The sequence below is a fragment of the Salarias fasciatus genome, chromosome 18 (assembly GCF_902148845.1).
Source record: "Salarias fasciatus chromosome 18, fSalaFa1.1, whole genome shotgun sequence".
In the NCBI taxonomy this organism is placed as follows: Eukaryota; Metazoa; Chordata; class Actinopteri; order Blenniiformes; family Blenniidae; genus Salarias; species Salarias fasciatus.
Genome location: NC_043762.1, coordinates 24533524 through 24551307, shown reverse-complemented (window position 1 = coordinate 24551307; position 17784 = coordinate 24533524). Strand labels below are relative to the sequence as shown.

General features: G+C 46.5%; 1 protein-coding gene across 3 annotated transcripts in view; it reads left to right on the top strand.

The window, feature by feature from the left end:
- pex5lb (peroxisomal biogenesis factor 5-like b) overlaps nt 1-17784 on the top strand; it is a 40513-nt gene that overhangs the window by 20724 nt on the left and 2005 nt on the right. Inside the window, exons 2-13 of one of the 3 annotated variants that reach the window (XM_030115385.1) lie at nt 1098-1193; nt 7460-7577; nt 9576-9809; nt 11205-11292; nt 11492-11579; nt 12438-12536; nt 14328-14447; nt 15299-15442; nt 15520-15590; nt 16687-16896; nt 17333-17498; nt 17617-17774. In XM_030115385.1, coding sequence (XP_029971245.1) covers nt 1098-1193; nt 7460-7577; nt 9576-9809; nt 11205-11292; nt 11492-11579; nt 12438-12536; nt 14328-14447; nt 15299-15442; nt 15520-15590; nt 16687-16896; nt 17333-17498; nt 17617-17774 — 1592 coding nt within the window. Of the gene's footprint in view, nt 1-1097; nt 1194-7459; nt 7578-9575; nt 9810-11204; nt 11329-11491; nt 11580-12437; nt 12537-14327; nt 14448-15298; nt 15443-15519; nt 15591-16686; nt 16897-17332; nt 17499-17616; nt 17775-17784 lie in introns of all 3 variants that reach the window. The other 2 variants (XM_030115384.1, XM_030115386.1) reach the window with 2 other exon arrangements.

The window sequence follows — 17784 nt, the reverse complement described above, 5'->3', positions numbered from 1 at the left end:
AAATCTGTCACAAGTGTGAACAAAGCCAACAGTGACTCTAGCGTCACCTTCATACAAGTCCTATTAAAAACAACCTGGACTTTCTTTCGCTCAGCGCTGAGGTCTGAAGTCTTTGCCTTCAGAGTGATGTTGGGAAAAGCTTGCGACTTGTCATGATTGCTGCAGCCCTCAGCGTGCTGCTTGTTTTCTCTCCCTCGCAGTATGAATTGGATGCAAATGTAATTTTGCCAGCAAAAAAAAAAAAGCCTCCAGTTTTCACTGCAGCGTGTTTCCGCTGTCAGCTGTTCAGTTCTGGGTCTCAGTGTTGTGTTATCTCCGACACAGGGCGAGCTCCAGAGCATAAATTAGGAATCGCAGCTACTCTCGTTGACAAATTGCAGTTAATTGTAATTCTTACACTTTTCCCATAGTCACACACACACACACTCACACACACAGACTTGAAGCCTTCGGCTGTATTTGTGAGTGAGCAGCTCCTTCCTGTCAGATGCTCATCAACAATTCCTGACGGAAAGTCTTTGGAGATCTCATTTTTCTGAGGCATGGTTCATATCTTGTGGGTGAATAACTGAATAGGTCTGCTTTATCTTCAGATGTCACGGTCTGTGTACACCCGGCACAACTGCTTCCATTGATTGAACTTCAAGATTACTACCGCCTGACTCCAGAAAGCTCTTTTAGAGTCATTAGCCTGAGAAGATTCATAGATGGTTGATGTAATTGTGGAGGAGAGGAGGCACGAGATAAATAAAAAGTGGGCAAACGATCCCCTGAGGGGAGCGGCAGGACGATGATGAAGAAAAGTCGTTAGTCAGAGCGTTGACTCACTTTTCCAGCAGCACTGTGAAATACTCAATAAAGACATTAAATCCTGGAATTGTGCACGTATAGGGGAAGGTGTAACACCTGGTGTTTGTCGATACTTGTGACATATATGTACAGAATAGATCACATTTACAACCAATTCACCTCGAATGCAAGCCACTTATTTGCTGCTAGTTGTTCACTGGAGCCTCATTCAGAGAGTAATGTCAATCTGTCCGTGTGACTGAGTGAACCTGAATGAATGAATGAACCTGTCAATCTGCCTGTTGTAGGGCAAAGGGGAAAGGGTCGTTGCCATGGTGCTGAAGGAGCTTCCTGGTAAAAAGGCCTCCTCTGAAGGAAACCCCCTCCTCACCGTGACAACCAAGGTTGGCATGACGACCACGCTTGTGTGTTACCTGGCACTGTTGAGACTTTTTCTTTCACCTTCTCCTCTTTCTGTTTGCATGCTCCAGATGTGCGGCTTGGTGTTTGGTTTCCTCTCTGCTCACACATAGTTGCACCTTTTGTATTTCATCCTATCGTTCGTCATGGTGTCATGAATGAGCGCATGTTAATGATCACCTGTTTGAGTTTGGGAAAGAAAACCTGCAAACCACTTTCTCCTGACACTGAGACAAGTTGTTGCTTGAATCATTCAAGCTATGACTGTTATATTTTAAACTAAGTTTGTTGTCGAAGTCTGCAAATGATTATCATGACATGTGCTCTGAAATCACTGATCCAAACACAAAATGTAATCAACCCTCATGTCTTGTCAGCTATCACTAAAATGTACTTGGAGAGTTTTTGGGAAAGCTGTCAGCCTCTAAAGTGGCTCTTATATCCATGTTGAAGTTTTCCACCCGAATGCTGCTGGTTTCTCACTCTTTTTCCACTGCAGTTTGTTCTTTTAAGTTTCATCCTGCAGGTTTCTGCTCTATTCAAAGCTTTGCAGCTTCAGGACTTATTCCAGGCCACTTGAAAACACTCCATCTTTTTCCTTCCTCTCTGTCTCTTTGTGCTGTGGATGTTTCTTGTCAACCAGCTTCACAACACAAAAGCCTTATCTGAAAAAGTTTCCTGCTGCTGGCTAATAGATTTTTCTCTAAATTGTTTTGGTAATCTTCAGATTTCGTGGCTTCTTTGTGCTGTTCAGCGTCTCCAGAGGCTGCAAAGCAGCTCCGCAGAATACAGAATAAACAAACTGCTGCTCTGCTTCTTTAAAAAGCTCTGCGTTGGGTTTTTTTTTTTCTTTTCTTTTTTTTCCAGAAGGTGACAAATAGCGGTAGACACTCGTGGCACGCTGAGCAGTCCCCGGTAGTTACACTTAATCTACTTTGTGTTTCAGCAGATGTGCGTGCATCAGCAGTTAGGACAATGTAGTAGCTACTTTTCCTCACCATCTGCCTGATTTTTTTAGGATAAGACCCAGGGGAAGCTGAGGTCTCTGCGTCCCTGCTTCACCTTTTGACCTTCACCTTCTCATGACCCTGTGAATCACAATGGCAAAATGTACTGTGTCTAGATATGGGAATCTTCTCCACCCGCTACACCCGTCCCCTCCAACATTTCATGTTTTTTTCAATCACGTTAGCTCTCAGGCAGAGCTGAGTTCTTTATAGAAGAAGTCTGTATAATCAGGAGCAGGTGCTGTATCCTTTAGCTCCACCCCCTTCACGGCTTTGCCAGTTGTGTTGGCTCTGGATGCAGGTCAGTCTGAGGTCAGCGTATCCTGCTCCTGTGCTGTTTGCCCTAGAACTTTATATGTTGTGAAGTTGAGGTGATTTTGTCCAGATTCCAGATGCTCTGCCCCTCCATCTCTCCTGGGTCCATCAGCGACACGGGGTCTGGATGCTGGTGAAGTTGTGGGTCATTGTGTCTACAGCTTGGCATGTTGTGCACCGTCCTCCCCTCTCTGTCTCCCTCAGCGCCACTGGCTCTGGATTCTGGTGAAGTTGAGCGTTCCGCATTGAGCTTTTTCACGGCTGAAAACATACGTTGCTATAAGTTTGGTGTAGAACATTGACGTGCTCCAACATTTTGCAGTAGACCTCTAGACTCTCGCTCCTGTTCAGCGGAGCTGCTTTCGATCTCAGGATTAAATGCAAACACATTCCAGTCTACATGTGAACCTACACATCTGTGTGGATTAGGATTACAAAAAACCTCAACACTCATCTGCGATCAAGTTAAATACGACCTTTGTTCCACATTTCCCAGAATTCCTCTGATTGGAAATCAGAAGCTATAGTTGGCCTTGATTGAGAAATGTACAGTAGCAGCTTCTGATCTGAAAGCCTGAGGTTGCAGCTAATACTTCCTGATGCTCATATGGCGATGGAGTAGTTAGTACTCTCAATTGACAGCGAGTTAGTCTGAGTTATGGCTCTTACTGTGTTGAGCTTTCACTTTGTGGCCATATGTACATGGTAATAAAACAAACCTTTAAGATTGGTTGGTGACTCTGAATTGCTGTTCGTCTTGCATGTGGAGTGTTTGAGACAGTCATTGTGTGTTTGCTGCCTTGTGGTGTTCTGGTGACCTGTCCGGGGTGTACCCTGACTCCGTCCATAGTTAGCTTGGATCGGTTCCAGCGAGGCCGCAGCCCGGCAGGAGGAATTAGTTTCGTTGGCTCATTGATACAGAGATTTGACGTCAGGCATTGCTTTACACAGGTGGGAAAAGCATCAGGCATTTCCATCAGGTAGGTTTACACACACACACACACACACACACTCTGCTGCTCCAGCCTCAGAGTGTTAACGAGACGTGTACCAATCTGCTCTATGGAAAAATCGCATTGATGCTACTTTCAGATCCCAGAGTTTAATTCACATGCAGCTGTGAGTATTTGTACACCTGCAGACGAGCTGGTCAGGAGAATCATTGACAGAGATTAGTGTGATCAGCAGCGAATTTTCACATTTTTGTTTGTGTTTCTTTAAAAAAATGACAGCAGAATTTCTTTCTCTGTCTCCAGAGTCGGTGATTCATGCAGAATTATGCATGTGGCGCAGTTAGTAACTAGCTTTTTGTCAGTGATCACAACATGAATACAGAATAGTCAGGGTATCACAGTAAAAAGTATTGTGGACGCTTCTTTACTGAAGGCCTGTAAATGGAAGGCGTTAGTAATGTGCTCCATCACAACTTCAGATTTCATGTCATAGTTATGGCTGAGAAGACTAGATCTTTCCAGAATAGTGAATCGTATTCACTTTGTCATGCTGTCAATGTGTCACATGTCTCAAAGTAATCCGTTTTCTTTAGTATTTTGCAGACTGTATCTCCTGTGGTTGTCCTTAACCTGTCACATACTCTACTTATGGCATGAGGTGTACCTCAGGGTTGTGTTCTGGGTCCCACTTCACTCCCCTCGGTTGTCGTTCCTGTTAGCCAAGTCATCATCCAGGTTGCTCAGGTTTAAGTCTTGGCAGCAGATGCTCTGCTGACATTCGACAGTGTCTTTAAAAGCTCCAAGCTCAGTAACGTAGGTTTCTTTTTCCCTTTACGTACCTCAATGTCACATGTCAAAAAAATTTTATGTGAGAGAACCAGCCATCACCATGTTTTTCATTTTCTTCCAAAGTAATCTAGAAATCTTTTTTTTTTAATATCAAGACAGAATGACATCTGGATGTAAACACAAACTTGTTTTTTCCAACTCGACGACATTGCTAAGCTCCAGCCTATAATACAATTTTCTCAATCACAGATTGTTGAAATCTCTCTTTGCATGACTCAGCCAAACATCTGTGAACAGACTCCAGCTGGAGCCTGACATCCATTTAGATTTCTAGATTTCCCTCATTCCTTCTCCCCCACAAGTCTCTTTATCCCCAAATCATTTCCTTCACTCGTTCCATGATCTCTGTTAGCAACCGAAAGTGATTGTGCGTTTCAGGACGACTCTTATGCCACCGACCTGTGTGACATGTCGTCTGTTATATCGATGAGAAAACGCAGCTTTTCCATCTCACTCAATGTGCTTCATAAATGCTGCTTTTACTGATGAAGCAGACTCTTGGATTTGTTTATTTGATCCGAAGGAAGAGATGGCAAACAGATAATCTGCAGTGACAGTAACAAAGCTGGACCTGGGCGCACCCAAATCCATTTGCACTTAGAGCTTTAATCTTTTCACTCCTACACTGTCGCTGATGACAGGATTTGGCACGTGCACTTCTCTCATAACCCGAACTCATAAACCGCTTATAGCATCAAGAAAATTCCCCCGCTACGAGAAACTAAACAGATCTTTGCCTAGATGTCCTCTGGTTGGCCCATAGGACCCCCACAGTGCAGCCGTCCAATCACAGAAAGAGTTCAGTCGTTTGCTACACGTTCTTAAGACGCACAGTTACATGCAGAGAGAAGTATCGAGGGGATGCCAGACACTGAAAGTTGAAGTTATCTCGGTAAAAGGCACAGAAGCAATCAGTAACGAGAGATTTTCAACATTTTTCTAACCATGAAATCTAAATAAATGTAGACAGTCTGAATGTACAAACTAATTATAGCCATAAGCGGGTTAAACTGAGTGATTTACATAATTAAACTGATAGCATTCAAACTCCTCCTGGCTGTTCTCAGATCTGTCCTCGTCCTGTTCGCCGCAGCTCACATCAATTAAACATTCCCACAGATTGTGTCGACGGATTCAGGACTGGAATGTATTTCTGAACCGAATCAGCGAGCGCAGGATGTCTGCCGCTCTGTGTGGGGTCAACAATACATAAAACCTGATCGGGTTTGGTCAGCCTCTTGTCCTTATGTATTGATCAGGTTATCCTCCTGTGATGTGACGTGCCGGTTGAGCTCTGCTGTTTGATTTCTGAGCTCTCGCATTAGATTTATTTATTTTCCGTTTCTAGCATCGGTCAGGGCTCTGCATCAGACGGTGTTAAACACATGTAGCGGGACCAAATCCTTACCCCACCCTGAGGTGATGTGGGTTTGCTGTTAGCTTGTGTGTGTGTGTGTGTGTTTTGGCTTCAGAGACTGTTGCGTCCTGAAGGCTGGATCACCATAGATAAGACTTCTTAGACCAGAGGCTGCGTGTCTGGCAGCTCGTCCCAACCTCATCAAAACGCCGGAGTCCTGACACCGCTCACATGCTAGTTTGGATAAAGCAGGATGGGATGAGTAATCCTGTGGATATTGAAGGATTTTTCACTAAGTAAATGGAGTTTCCATCAAAAGGGGGGGTGGAAAACTGAACTTTAGCTAAACATTCGAGGAGAACTTATTATTATTATTAGTGCGGCGTGCCATTAGAGCAGCTGGCCTCACAGCGGTGTGGTCGTTAGACCTCCCACCTCACAGCAAGGATAGTTTATTTTAAGTTTGCTTCATTGGAGCTCTTGGTGAAATTCCTTCTCTACATTTGACCCAGTGGTTTCCAAACTTTATTCCACGCCATTTTAGAAAAACAACATTTCAAGGGTCCCCATCCTGACACTGCTGATGTAATATTAAACAGATCGTATCAACAGTGAACTGAAGGAGCTTCATGACCTTCAGTTTTTACATTGTAACATTTGACATATCAGAGATTTGAACCTCCAACCCCAAACAAGCTTCTCTCACATCGTGGCCGCCGCTGCTCCTATGTCCAGCTCTGTACGGGATTTATTTAGAAATTGCATGGCTTTTCTCCTCATCCCGCAGTCCAGACACATGCATATTGTGTGGACTGGTGTCCTTGTTGGACACCTTGGACAGCAGAGTTACGGCGCAGAAAGACGAGCGTCAGCAGCAGCAGCGGCAGCTTTCAGGGGCCGATTAGAACGGCCGAGCTCAGGATGAAGAGGTGAGAATGTCACGTCAAAGAAAAGACACCAAGGTTGTGCATAGTTTCTTGTTCCAGGAGCAAATTTGACCAAACTTGGTGAAGGAAGACGAGCAAAGCGAGACATTAATGTTATCAACAACTGATACGAGCGTTCTGTGTTCAGTGAACCGGCGTGAAGAAATGAAGAATGAACTCTGCCTGCTTTCATTCTGGCTGTGATGCAGTTGGTTCGTTGCAGAATATCCATAGGAAATGGTTTTCCTCATTGCAGTGATGGAATTCACATTCCGGGAAGTTCCTACTTCGGCAGCGTTCAGATGTATTTTCCTCACCTGGGAGGAGGAACTTTCTCATGAAAGCAGCATCAGTTCCAAGTGTTTCTTACTGAAGACACAAATTTAAAAGTGAAAAAGTGAAATTGCAAACAAAATGACAAAACTGAAGATCTAATGTCCGACTGTTCACAGTGGTCCCCAGGAATATCGTTTGATTTCATTAAATTCTGTATTTTGAAAGAATCACTCATCAGAAAAAGTTTTTATCAGTGAAAAAGTATTTTAATGTGAATTTCAAGATTTTTTTTTTTTTTGTTAAGAAGCCGTCATCCTCCTGCTGCTGCTCTGCTAAACGTGGGCGGAAAGAAAACAATGATCTGATACTTTTGTCGGAAAAAGCATCAAATCTGCAGCCTGAGTGTTTCTGCTGCATCCAGTCCCCGTTCCGACTCACGTGTTGAAGTTGTGAGGTTGTGTTTGAGGTGCAGCTCCTCGCCGGAGGCCGTCAGTCACGCTCTGCTCTCTGTGCCCCCCAACACCCATCCCCACCCCCCAACACCCCACCCCCCACCCCCACCGCCAGCTGGTCGGAGAGCAGCAGGAGAGTCGCCCCCTGCTGAGTCCCTCCATCGACGACTTCCTGTCTGCCGAGAGCCGCAGCGACGCCCCCTCCACCCGACCCCTCACCTCCAACACCGCAGGTACACTCCAACACACACACACACACACACACACACACACACACACACACACACACACACACACACACACACACACACACACACACGGAGGAAAGACAGCTGTTGATCAATATTTGTAATCACCTCAGTGAACTGAAACAGAGAGAAGTCAGTATAATGTGAATTTAAAGAAACTGAGTATGAATATTAAGTTATGAAGTGGAAATACTAAAAAAAACCTTCTAACCATGGACACAAGAAGTATTTGAAGTTTCATTTTTGTGTTATTTGGTATTGAATGAATGAGATGAAATATTAAGAAAATAAAGATAAAACATTCAGTCGATACACCGACTGAGGAAGTAAATATTCATGAAGTGCTGAATAGTGGAATATTAAGTAAAAATGTTGACCAAGAAGTCTTGTAAGTCTGTCAAGAAATAAAGTGATTATCTAGATTTTACATGTAAATAATTATTTATCCATCTGAATATGAATGAAGTTCAAATATGTTAGTGTTAATATTGACATTATGATGTTATTATGAGTACAAACAAACATGATAGATAGATAGATAGATAGATAAAATGAACATGAACACAAAATAAAATATTAGTGGAATAAGACCAAAGAAAAGAATTGATTGGTATATTAAACAGGAATATTGACAAATATTGAGTCTGAAAAACTAAGACAGTCAAACTCTTCTTCTTGGTCTCAGTGTGGAAAAGTGAAATGTAAAAATTGACTGAAGTCTGAATTTTCCCATAATAAGTCTAGTTGTTGGCATTATGACGTGTTTACAACCCAGATGACAACAGTGTTCAATGTTCAAGCACTTTGTTAAAATATAAACCTCATTCTGTTTCCCGTGGAAACAACGTCCCGCTTGTTAAACGGAGACATTTCACCGTTTCATGTGAAACACGGGCTCATTTTGAACTTGATGGTAACGTCACCTCAGAAAAACGGCTGAAGAGGAGAGACGTGGTCCAGTTATCAGGACCGTTCAGAGCCTGAGTTTAAAGAACCGCCATGGTACTAACAGACAGCTACAAAGGCTGGCCCCTCTCTCCTCGACCCCCTGACCTTCCCCTTTGTTTCTCTCTCTCTCTCTCTCTCTCTCTCTCTCTCTCTCTCTCTCTCTCTGTGTCCTTGACTGTCCTCCTTCCTTCTCTTCCCATCTGTCACCTCCGACTCAGCAGGTATGACGGCCATTAATTAACACCTCTGACCTGCTGTGTCTTCCTCCTCCTCCTCCTCCTCCTCTTCCTCTTCCTCTTCCTCCCCCTCCTCCTCCTCTTCCTCCTCTTCCTCCTCCTCCTGCTCGTTAGCAGCATCAAACACAGGCAGGTCATGTTGTCGCTGATGCTGGATTCACATAAAACTGTGGGCGTGTCTCGGAGCGGAGGTGAAACTCGATGCGAGGACCGGCCGGCAGCAGCGCCACGTTTCGGTGTAGCGGATCCAGAGGTCGCGCCGACACTCTGACCTGTTCCCGCCATGTGATCGGTGTCAGCGAGAAGCCCTTCGGGCCTCAGCAGGGTGTAAAAACGCTGAAACGTTAGTGTGAAGCATTGCGCTCGGGGTATTTAGCAGACGCCTGGAACGTGAGAGAAGCCCAGAGATGAGACGCAGCAGAGCTCCAGCTGTGAAGGATTCCCTCAGCGTCTGAACGCAGACCTGTGAACTGTGGTTGGTTCCGTTATCCGGTCAGTGACGAGTTAATCAGTTTCAGCTGTTTAAAACACTCCCAGTCTGATTTACCAGCATGAGAAGGAATCCTCTGACAGAAGATGCGGCTGAGGCGGATTTCTGCTGCGTTTCCATTGATGTGCCTGAACTTTAACGGCGAGGATATAATGAATGTCAGAAACACTTCACTGGACTTCCTGCCATGCAGCTTATTAATAAAACACCCAGAAGCTCCGTGTGTGTGTGAGAGAGTGTGTGTGTGTCATTCACGCTGAGCTGAGCTGACTGCAGAGTACAGGAGGCTCAGTTCGGGTTGTCTTGCAGTCCTGTCCACCGCCCTGGACCTGGTGGACCTCAGCGAGCCGGGGGAGGGCGGTCCCGTGGCGAGCAGCAGCAGCAGCAGCAGTAAGGCCCAGAGACGGAGCCCTCTGAGGAGGAAGGGCAGCTCCAAGAGCCCCCGCCGCCGAGTCCGGCCCGACGAGACGGAGCTGATCCAGGTGGAGGTGGAGCACCTGCCGGCCAGTCCCAGAACGCCCGAGAGAGTCTCCCTCGACTCAGGTACCTCGGACCGAACGGAGGCCTGCCTGCCAGGGTCTGAGCCTGAGAGTCAACACACCATCTGGCTCGTAGATACTCCTGAGTGATGCATCATGGGGGTTTTGGAAAAAGGTGTATGAGAGTTTAGACTCCACCACTGCCTGCCAACTCTCACACACCTGAAGAAATTCATTTTAAACTCTCACCAACCACAATAACCAGTGATTTTCATTCATCTCATCACAGTGAAATATGTTGTTTTTAAAGATTTTTGCTTCCAACAGGCAATAATCTGGACTCATCCCTGCTATTTAGAGGTTTTTCTCTCTAAAATAAAGTTCTCAAACTGCTGCACCAGTTACACTTGAGATTAAAAGTCTTACCTGTTAAAATTACTGTAAAAATGTGTTTTTTAATGAAATTGAGTATTTCTTATAACCATCTTATCAGGATTTATTCTAGAGTTCAGGAGGCAGAAGTAGAAAATTAAAAGGATAAAGGATCAGGAAGGAGTCCCTCCTGCTGGTTTCTTCACAGATTCTACATTCAAATACTCTTAAATTGATCTTTTGAAAAAATCTCTCACAACAGACGTTTTTGGCAAAAAAGAGCATATACGTTTGAAATGAAAACACACACAGACACACACACACACACACACACACACACACACACACACTCATCAAATGGCTGCTTCCACTCACTGAACACAGCCTTTAAATCGTTGCTGCCTGCTAGAATAAAAACCGTGTCCCTTCACTCGGAAACGGCAGAAATGCTGAAAATAACGTAGTCGGCTTGTGAGGCCAGTGGTGGGGGGAGTTTGTTTCTGTAATGAGACGCCACACAGAGAACAATACGATGAACACACTGTTCTCATCGTCCATCCGCTGAACACGAGGACTATTAACTCGCGACGCTGCAGAAAAGCTGCCTTTTCCTCCGTTACACAGAGTCGGAGCGTCTTCAAAAAGTTGCACCTTGGGAGCCGTTTTCAGTCGTCTGTACGAGATCAGACGCAGCAGGGGTGAAAGTTGAGGAACAGTGTGATCCAGTCGATGTTCGGTCAGCAGCACTCCAGCGCATCAACTCTTTGTTTCGATCTTCTCGCTCATTCTGCTAAAAGCTCTGAACTCAGTGAGTCGTGAGTAAAAACCACTTTAATCTGAGGTTTTACTGTGATGAGAGTCCAGCTTCCTGTTCCTCCCTGATCCAAACACACAGGCAGACACACACCTCATGGCTTCACTCAGCTTCCAGCAAAAAGGAACATTTTGTGTATCAAAAGTAAGAAATAAAGTGGAGCACAAAAGTTCTAGGACTCCCTGTGAATTTTATAGATTAGTTGTTATAGATTAGAATTATAGAGCACTTTTCCTGGCCGTTCGCTGAAGCGTGGCGTGTTTGTGTTCGCAGTCAGTCTCTCGTCCCCGCTGGACAAATGGGACGAGGTCAACCTGGACGTGGAGGACGCCATGGGCCGCAGGAGGAGACACGAGAAGAGGTGCACCTCCCACCACTCGTCCAGCGAGCTGCTGTGGTAACAAGCCGAAGCCTCCCCTCCTCTTCCTCCTCTCCCTCCTCCTCCCCCCGACACCTGAACCTCACAGTGAAACTCTAAACTCAGTGTTTTCACTTTCATTCAAAGTGACTTTGTAAAGACCTCCAGGTGGCGCTGACAGAGTGTTTGTGTTCCTCTTCAGGTCTGCAGAGTTTAAGACGGATCCACTGACCAAGAACAACTTCGACATCCACAGCTTCGACGACCTGGACTTCATCTCCTCCACGCAGGTCAGCCGCTGCCGCTCTGCGCTGAAGGCGGTCGTCTCCTCGCTGCAGATCCTCCAGTTCGGTTCAGGACGGAACAGTTCAGATGGGGGGGTTGTGGCAAATGCTCACGAGCCCAAAGTGCTGCCAAAAGATAAAAAAAACTTGGAAAAAACGTGCATTTTTCAAGGAATACAATTTTAAAAAAGCAGTTAAGAATAAATAGAAAACAAATGAACCATATAAATACATACATAAATAATAAATTGATAATAAATATAAAATAAAATAACCTAAGTGAAACAAAAGTATATTTTAATGCTAATCATGCCAAAGTAATGAAGTAATTGTAGCATCACTCTTGTGGTTGTGTTGGGAGAAAAAAGAAGCTGAACAAGGCAGGTTTTAGAGTAAAATGAAAAGTGGTCAAAAACAGTCAGCTGATCCCTAAAACCGTAAACATTACACTGTCAATACCCTGCAGAACATTATAGTACAGTAAATCCCACAAACTGTAGTAGACACACTTTGTACACACTCCATGCTCGTAGATCAGCCTGTGAAACACGAACTGTGTGTTTCATCTGGAACTAAAAGGCTTCAAACAACTCAGAGTTTTTAGTTTACCTTTGAAAAACCGTATTAAAACTTCGGTCATGGAGTTTATTTCCTCTAATGAAGAGTAAGTGACGGTGTGTAGTTCAGGGACTGTGGGAGAAAGCAGTGTTTGGCAGCACTGGGGAGGTCAGAAGTTTATCGTCTCCTTAGAGTCAGTTTTGACTTTGTTCACAAGTTTCTTGGCATTTGCGTTACTGGCAGCTGGTCGACCTTCGTGTGTGTGTGTGTGTCTGTGTGTGTGTCTGTCTGTGTGTGTGTTTTCAGGACTGCGGGGCATCCAGACAGCGCAGACGGACTCGTTCTCTGCTGGCCAGAAATGAGTCTCTGGAGGACGAGTTTGTCAGAGCGAAGGCTGCTGTGGAGGTACGAGCGCCGCCCACCCGGCGTCCTGCTGTCCCCAGAAACCCAGTCCCGCTCCGTCCCTGTCCTCAGCCCTCTGAACGGCGTCCTCCGCTTCCGCTGACAGTCAGGAGGAGATATGGTGCTTCGGGTCATCTGATGTTTGAACTCACGGGGGGGGTTGATCCTCTGAAACATCGATGTCGGAGGGTCAGGTGGAGGACCCCGCTGTCAGAGGAGCTCGGCGCTGCTGGTGGCGAGGAGGCGGCCAGATCAGGTTGCATATCTGATCAAGTATCAATAACGTGATGAGACCCGCCGCCGTGTCCTCAGCTGGCCCACAGCTTCAACACCAGTGGGAAGCTAAAGCCTGACCGCTGTTTCTGCTCTCACCACATAGAAAATTTCAGAATATTTTAGAATGTTTCAATGTTTCATTTCAGGAAGTTGTGTCTCCTTTCAGCATGTTCCAGAAACATTTGCGTGATGTTTCAAGATGTTTCAGTCTTCTTGTTAAGCTTTGAGAAGGTTTGAAGGTGTTACCAAACATTTTATATTTGACATTTAAACTATGTTTCTTAGGGACTGATTGAGGCTGTTTCAGAATGGTTCAGGTACCAAGAGTTTCTGCCTCTGTTGGGATCTTTCCAGTTGTCTCTGATTTCAGGAATCTGTGCACCGTTTCAGGATATGTCACCATGTTTACTTTTCTCTTCAAATGTGTCTGGTGGTCTCAGGTTACTTTGAGATTTTTATTCCAGGCGATGAGGTTGTTGGATGAAGATGTTTCATTATGTTTCGCCATGTTTTACATTATTTCAAGATGTTTCAGGGTGTAATTTGAAGCCTTGGTGGTCCGGGTGCTTCAGAATGTTTCAGTGTGTCTCAGAGATCATTTCAGATTGTTTCAGGATATTCTGGGAGGGTTCAAGGTTTTTAGGGTGTTTCAGGATGCCTCGGGATATTTCAGGGTGTTTCAGTGTTTCTCAGTGTAACTGGGTATTTGAACAGGTTCTGGGATGTTTCAGAATGTTTAAATATTTTTCGGAGTGTGTGTATTACATGGTGATTATAGGCTGTTCCAGGGTGTTTCAAGATTTTCCTTTATCTTGGAGGTTTTCTCAGGTGCTTCAGAGGTTGTCTGAGCACGTTTCAGGATGTCTCAGTCAGGACGCCTTGTGGTGTTTCAGGATCTTTTAGTCGGAGCAGGGTATGTCAGGATGTTTCAGGTTCGAGGTCGAGGTCGCTGCCCTTGCGTTCCAGCCTGAGCAGAGGAGGTGACCCCGCCTCTGTGATTGAAGTGCAGATTTTCTCTGCCGTATTTACTGAGCCACTCCTGGCGATGAGCTCTCCGTGTTCTGCTCTTCAATCGCCTCGGCTCACTCCACTGAACCGTCCCTGATTGACCAGCCGCTGATTAAAAGCTCCTCCTCATCATCATGGCGTCTGAATTTAGCTGCAGGTGTTTTAATCTGGCGGAGGTCGTGACTCTCACACACCTGGAACGTTCAGAACAGGGTTTTTTCACACCAGCTGCACAGCTGGACCCAGCGGTCCTGGCCGCCGCGTCTCCTGCCTGAAGCTGATTGGCTCCGACGGGCTCTGCGGTGTCTGCTGGAGACGCTCCGCTCCAGCAGACACCGTCAGGGAAGGAAGAGGACTCAGTGAGTGCCGTGAGGCACAAGAAGGTTTCAGCAGCCGGAAAAGTGAAAGCACTCTTAGGATGCATGATGGGAAATGAAGGAAATGTGATCTTTTCAAATTAAAAGTGATACTGTGACTTTTGAACCGTGTGTGTGATGTTTGTTGCTGCAGTCAGACACAGAGTTCTGGGATAAGATGCAGGCGGAGTGGGAGGAGCTGGCCCGGAGGAACTGGCTGGAGGAGTCTGACGAGCAGCGGCCGGCCCCCCGAACCGTCTCCCCGGCTGAGAAGGTGAGAGGTGCAACTCCCACCTCCGCCCGGCAGCAGACTGCAGAGCAAGGCGGGAAAACACCCAGAACCATAGGAGGAGATGTTCGTCTGGACAGATCAGGCTCAGAAAACCTTCTTCAAACTTCCTTCTTCTCAGTCGGCCTCAACTTTTGCATATTTAATTTCCCTCCTGTCTGGTAAAAGGCGGCGTTATTAATAATAACAGATTATGACTGTGATGGATGTTAGTGAGCAGTAATCTGTGGCTTTAATCCGTTGGCCTGAGAGGAGCTGAGCAGCAGTAATCCAGCTCTAATCTCTCCTCCGCTCAGGTGTTACATCACCGCGGCGACGGAGGTGAAGCCGCCGCTCTGTGGACCCGTTATCCAGCATGTGGAGCAGATTCTTCTCACTTCTCTCCTTTAAGGATCTGCTTCTTTAGTTTTGATTAAAACTGAATCTTCCCAAACTGAGGAGGATTCCAGCCTCTCAGTTCACTGAACACACACACACACACACACACACACGGAGTTCAAAGTGCGTGTGATCCCGGCCTGAGCTCGCTGTGACTGATTGTGTTTGTATTACTGATGGATGCTGCGGCGCTCGCTCCGGCCTCATTGATCAGTTTAACAAGCCGCAGCGCGGCGATCAATGCGGCTCTGTGCCTGCGGTCCGGCTGACTAACACGCACTGTCTGGACCCGGATCGATGGTCCAGACTCAATCAGGAGCTGACGCAGACTCCTGTCTGGTCACCGCAGCAGTGCATGATGGGAAATGACCAGATAGTCAATAATAACTAGAGGTTGGTGCGCCTCAGATCGAGGAGCGTTTTCTGTTGTGGTGATGAAGTCTGTCTCTCCCTGGCAGAGTTACTTCTTCAGCGCCAACAACCCGTACAGAGAGTGGCCCAACGCCTTCGCCGAGGGCCAGGAGAAGGCGAGAGAGGGAGACCTGAACGCCGCCGTGCTGCTGCTGGAGGCCGCCATCCTGCAGGACCCGCAGGACTCCGAGGTGACGGCCTGGAGCGCCGTCTGAAGCTCCGCCGGCGCCACCCTCGGGCCTTAACACGCTTCCTCTCCTGATTTCAGGCGTGGCAGATCCTGGGGACGACTCAGGCCGAGAATGAGAACGAGCAGGCGGCCATCGCGTCGCTGCAGAGGTCAGTCGTCCAGGTTCACCGGTCAGACGCATCCTGAGCTGCAGGGCGGCGGACCTTCAGGTCCACAGTGAATCAACGTGCTGTATTTCGAGCAGCTGAGGCTCGGTTGGAGAGCGGCCATCTTGCAATCAGGATGTTGCTGGTTTGATTCTCCATCCCCGTCCATATGCTGAAGTGTCCTTGGGCAAGACACTGAACCCCTCACTGCTCGCAGTAGATGGGCTGAACACCTTGCAAGTGTTTCGTACGACTCAATTTCTCCCAATAGATTGATTGATCATCTCAGTTGGTGTGTGAATCTGGTAAAACTGCAACGCTTCGTTCAAGTGGTGGAAAAGCAGAATAGAAGTGAAATATATTCACCTTTTAATTTACTCAACATTAAATAAAATGCTCTAGAAACTACTTTTTTTTACAACTCTGAAGTTCCTCTTTAACTCTTGAGTCACTGTTTTTAGTGATAAACTTATGTTTGCTAACTTTAATTTCTTTTTTTATCCACTGCTGCTGAAAAATTTTTTCAAAGCAGTTTTGTTTTTAATTCTTTAAAAAAAATAATAAAATAGTTGTTCTAGAAAAGTAACTGAGGAAATTATGTATTTAATACCCTTCTCAATACCCTACTTATTTTTCTGTTAAAACAATTCTTAAAAAAAATGATGGGGCATGAAATAATACGTTATTACACAATAACATAGGAAATATTAAAAAGTTAAGTTGAAAAACAAATCCATTCAGCTTGTAAACTGCCTTATCTAGTTACTGGAGAAATATTAATTAATATACAAATATAAACAAACTTGTGTGAAACAAAAAGGAAAAACCTCACTCTAAAGCAAAGTAAAAATGTTGGAGGGTTTTTTCGCTCCTACTCTTCTTCCACAGAGTCGATTCTAAGATCCGAGTCATTTCCGGCTGACGTGTCTCCGTCCACCCAGAGGAAAGAGCTGATAAACATCAGCGAGTCAGAACAAACGGAAGAAAACCTGCTTTGAGCTTGTCTGAATAAACCCCTGGATCACATGCAGCACGGCAGGAATTAGACGTTGAGATGGTCGGATGGATGATCCACCATGAATGTCTCTCCTCGCTGCAGGTGTCTGGAGCTGCGACCCAGCAACCTGCCGGCCCTCATGGCGCTCGCCGTCAGCTTCACCAACAGCGGCATGCAGCGGGAGGCGTGCGACGCCCTGCGCCGCTGGATCAGCCACAACCCGCGGTACCGACACCTGGCGCAGAGCGGCAGGAGCCTGCAGGGCTCCCCGGCCACGCCGCGCCGCGGCCCCCGCCCCAGCACGCCGGCCAGGTGCTCGTCCGCCTGCACATGACGGATCGCTTTAACTTTAAAACGCGAAAGTTCACCGTCCACACTTTGTTTTAGTTCCTGGGGTCAAAACACACTTTGAACTTTGAACTTTTTTTGAACTTTTTGATTTCACACTCGCCTCCATGCTCCTGCTGCTGCACTCACAGCTTTACTGAGAGATGAAGTGAAAGTGAATCATTTATAACTTTTTTTTTAAATATTTTTGCTGCTGTGACGAATTGCAGATGAAACTTCAGAGCATCCTGCTTATCGCACTTGCAGCAATGCATTCTGGGAGTTGAGGTTCATTGGGTTTGAGTTGATCTAAGCCAAAAAAAAAAGAGCATCAGTGTTGTAACCAAATTTGTGTGTTTGCGCACTTGTGTGTGTGTGTTGTGTGTGTGTGTGTGTGTTGTGTGTGTGTGCGTGTGTGCAGGGCCGAGCTGCAGGACGTGCTGCAGCTCTTCCAGGAGGCGGCGCTGTTGAATCTGGACTGCGTGGATCCGGACCTGCAGACCGGCCTGGGAGTCCTCTTCAATCTGAGCTCAGACTTCAACAAGGCGGTGGAGGCCTTCAGCGCAGCGCTGTCTGTGAGGCCGCAGGTAACACACACACACACACACACACACACACACACACAGACGCACACTCATTCACTCTCGACTGCCTTTCGCCTGGTTTTCCCGGACGGTGCTGGACTTCCTGTCCGCCCCCCTTCAGGACTACCTGCTGTGGAACCGCCTGGGAGCCACGCTGGCCAACGGGAACCGCAGCGAGGAGGCAGTGGAGGCCTACACCCGCGCCCTAGAGCTGCAGCCCGGATTCATCCGCTCCAGATACAACCTGGGGATCAGCTGCATCAACCTGGGAGCTCACAGGTAACACACT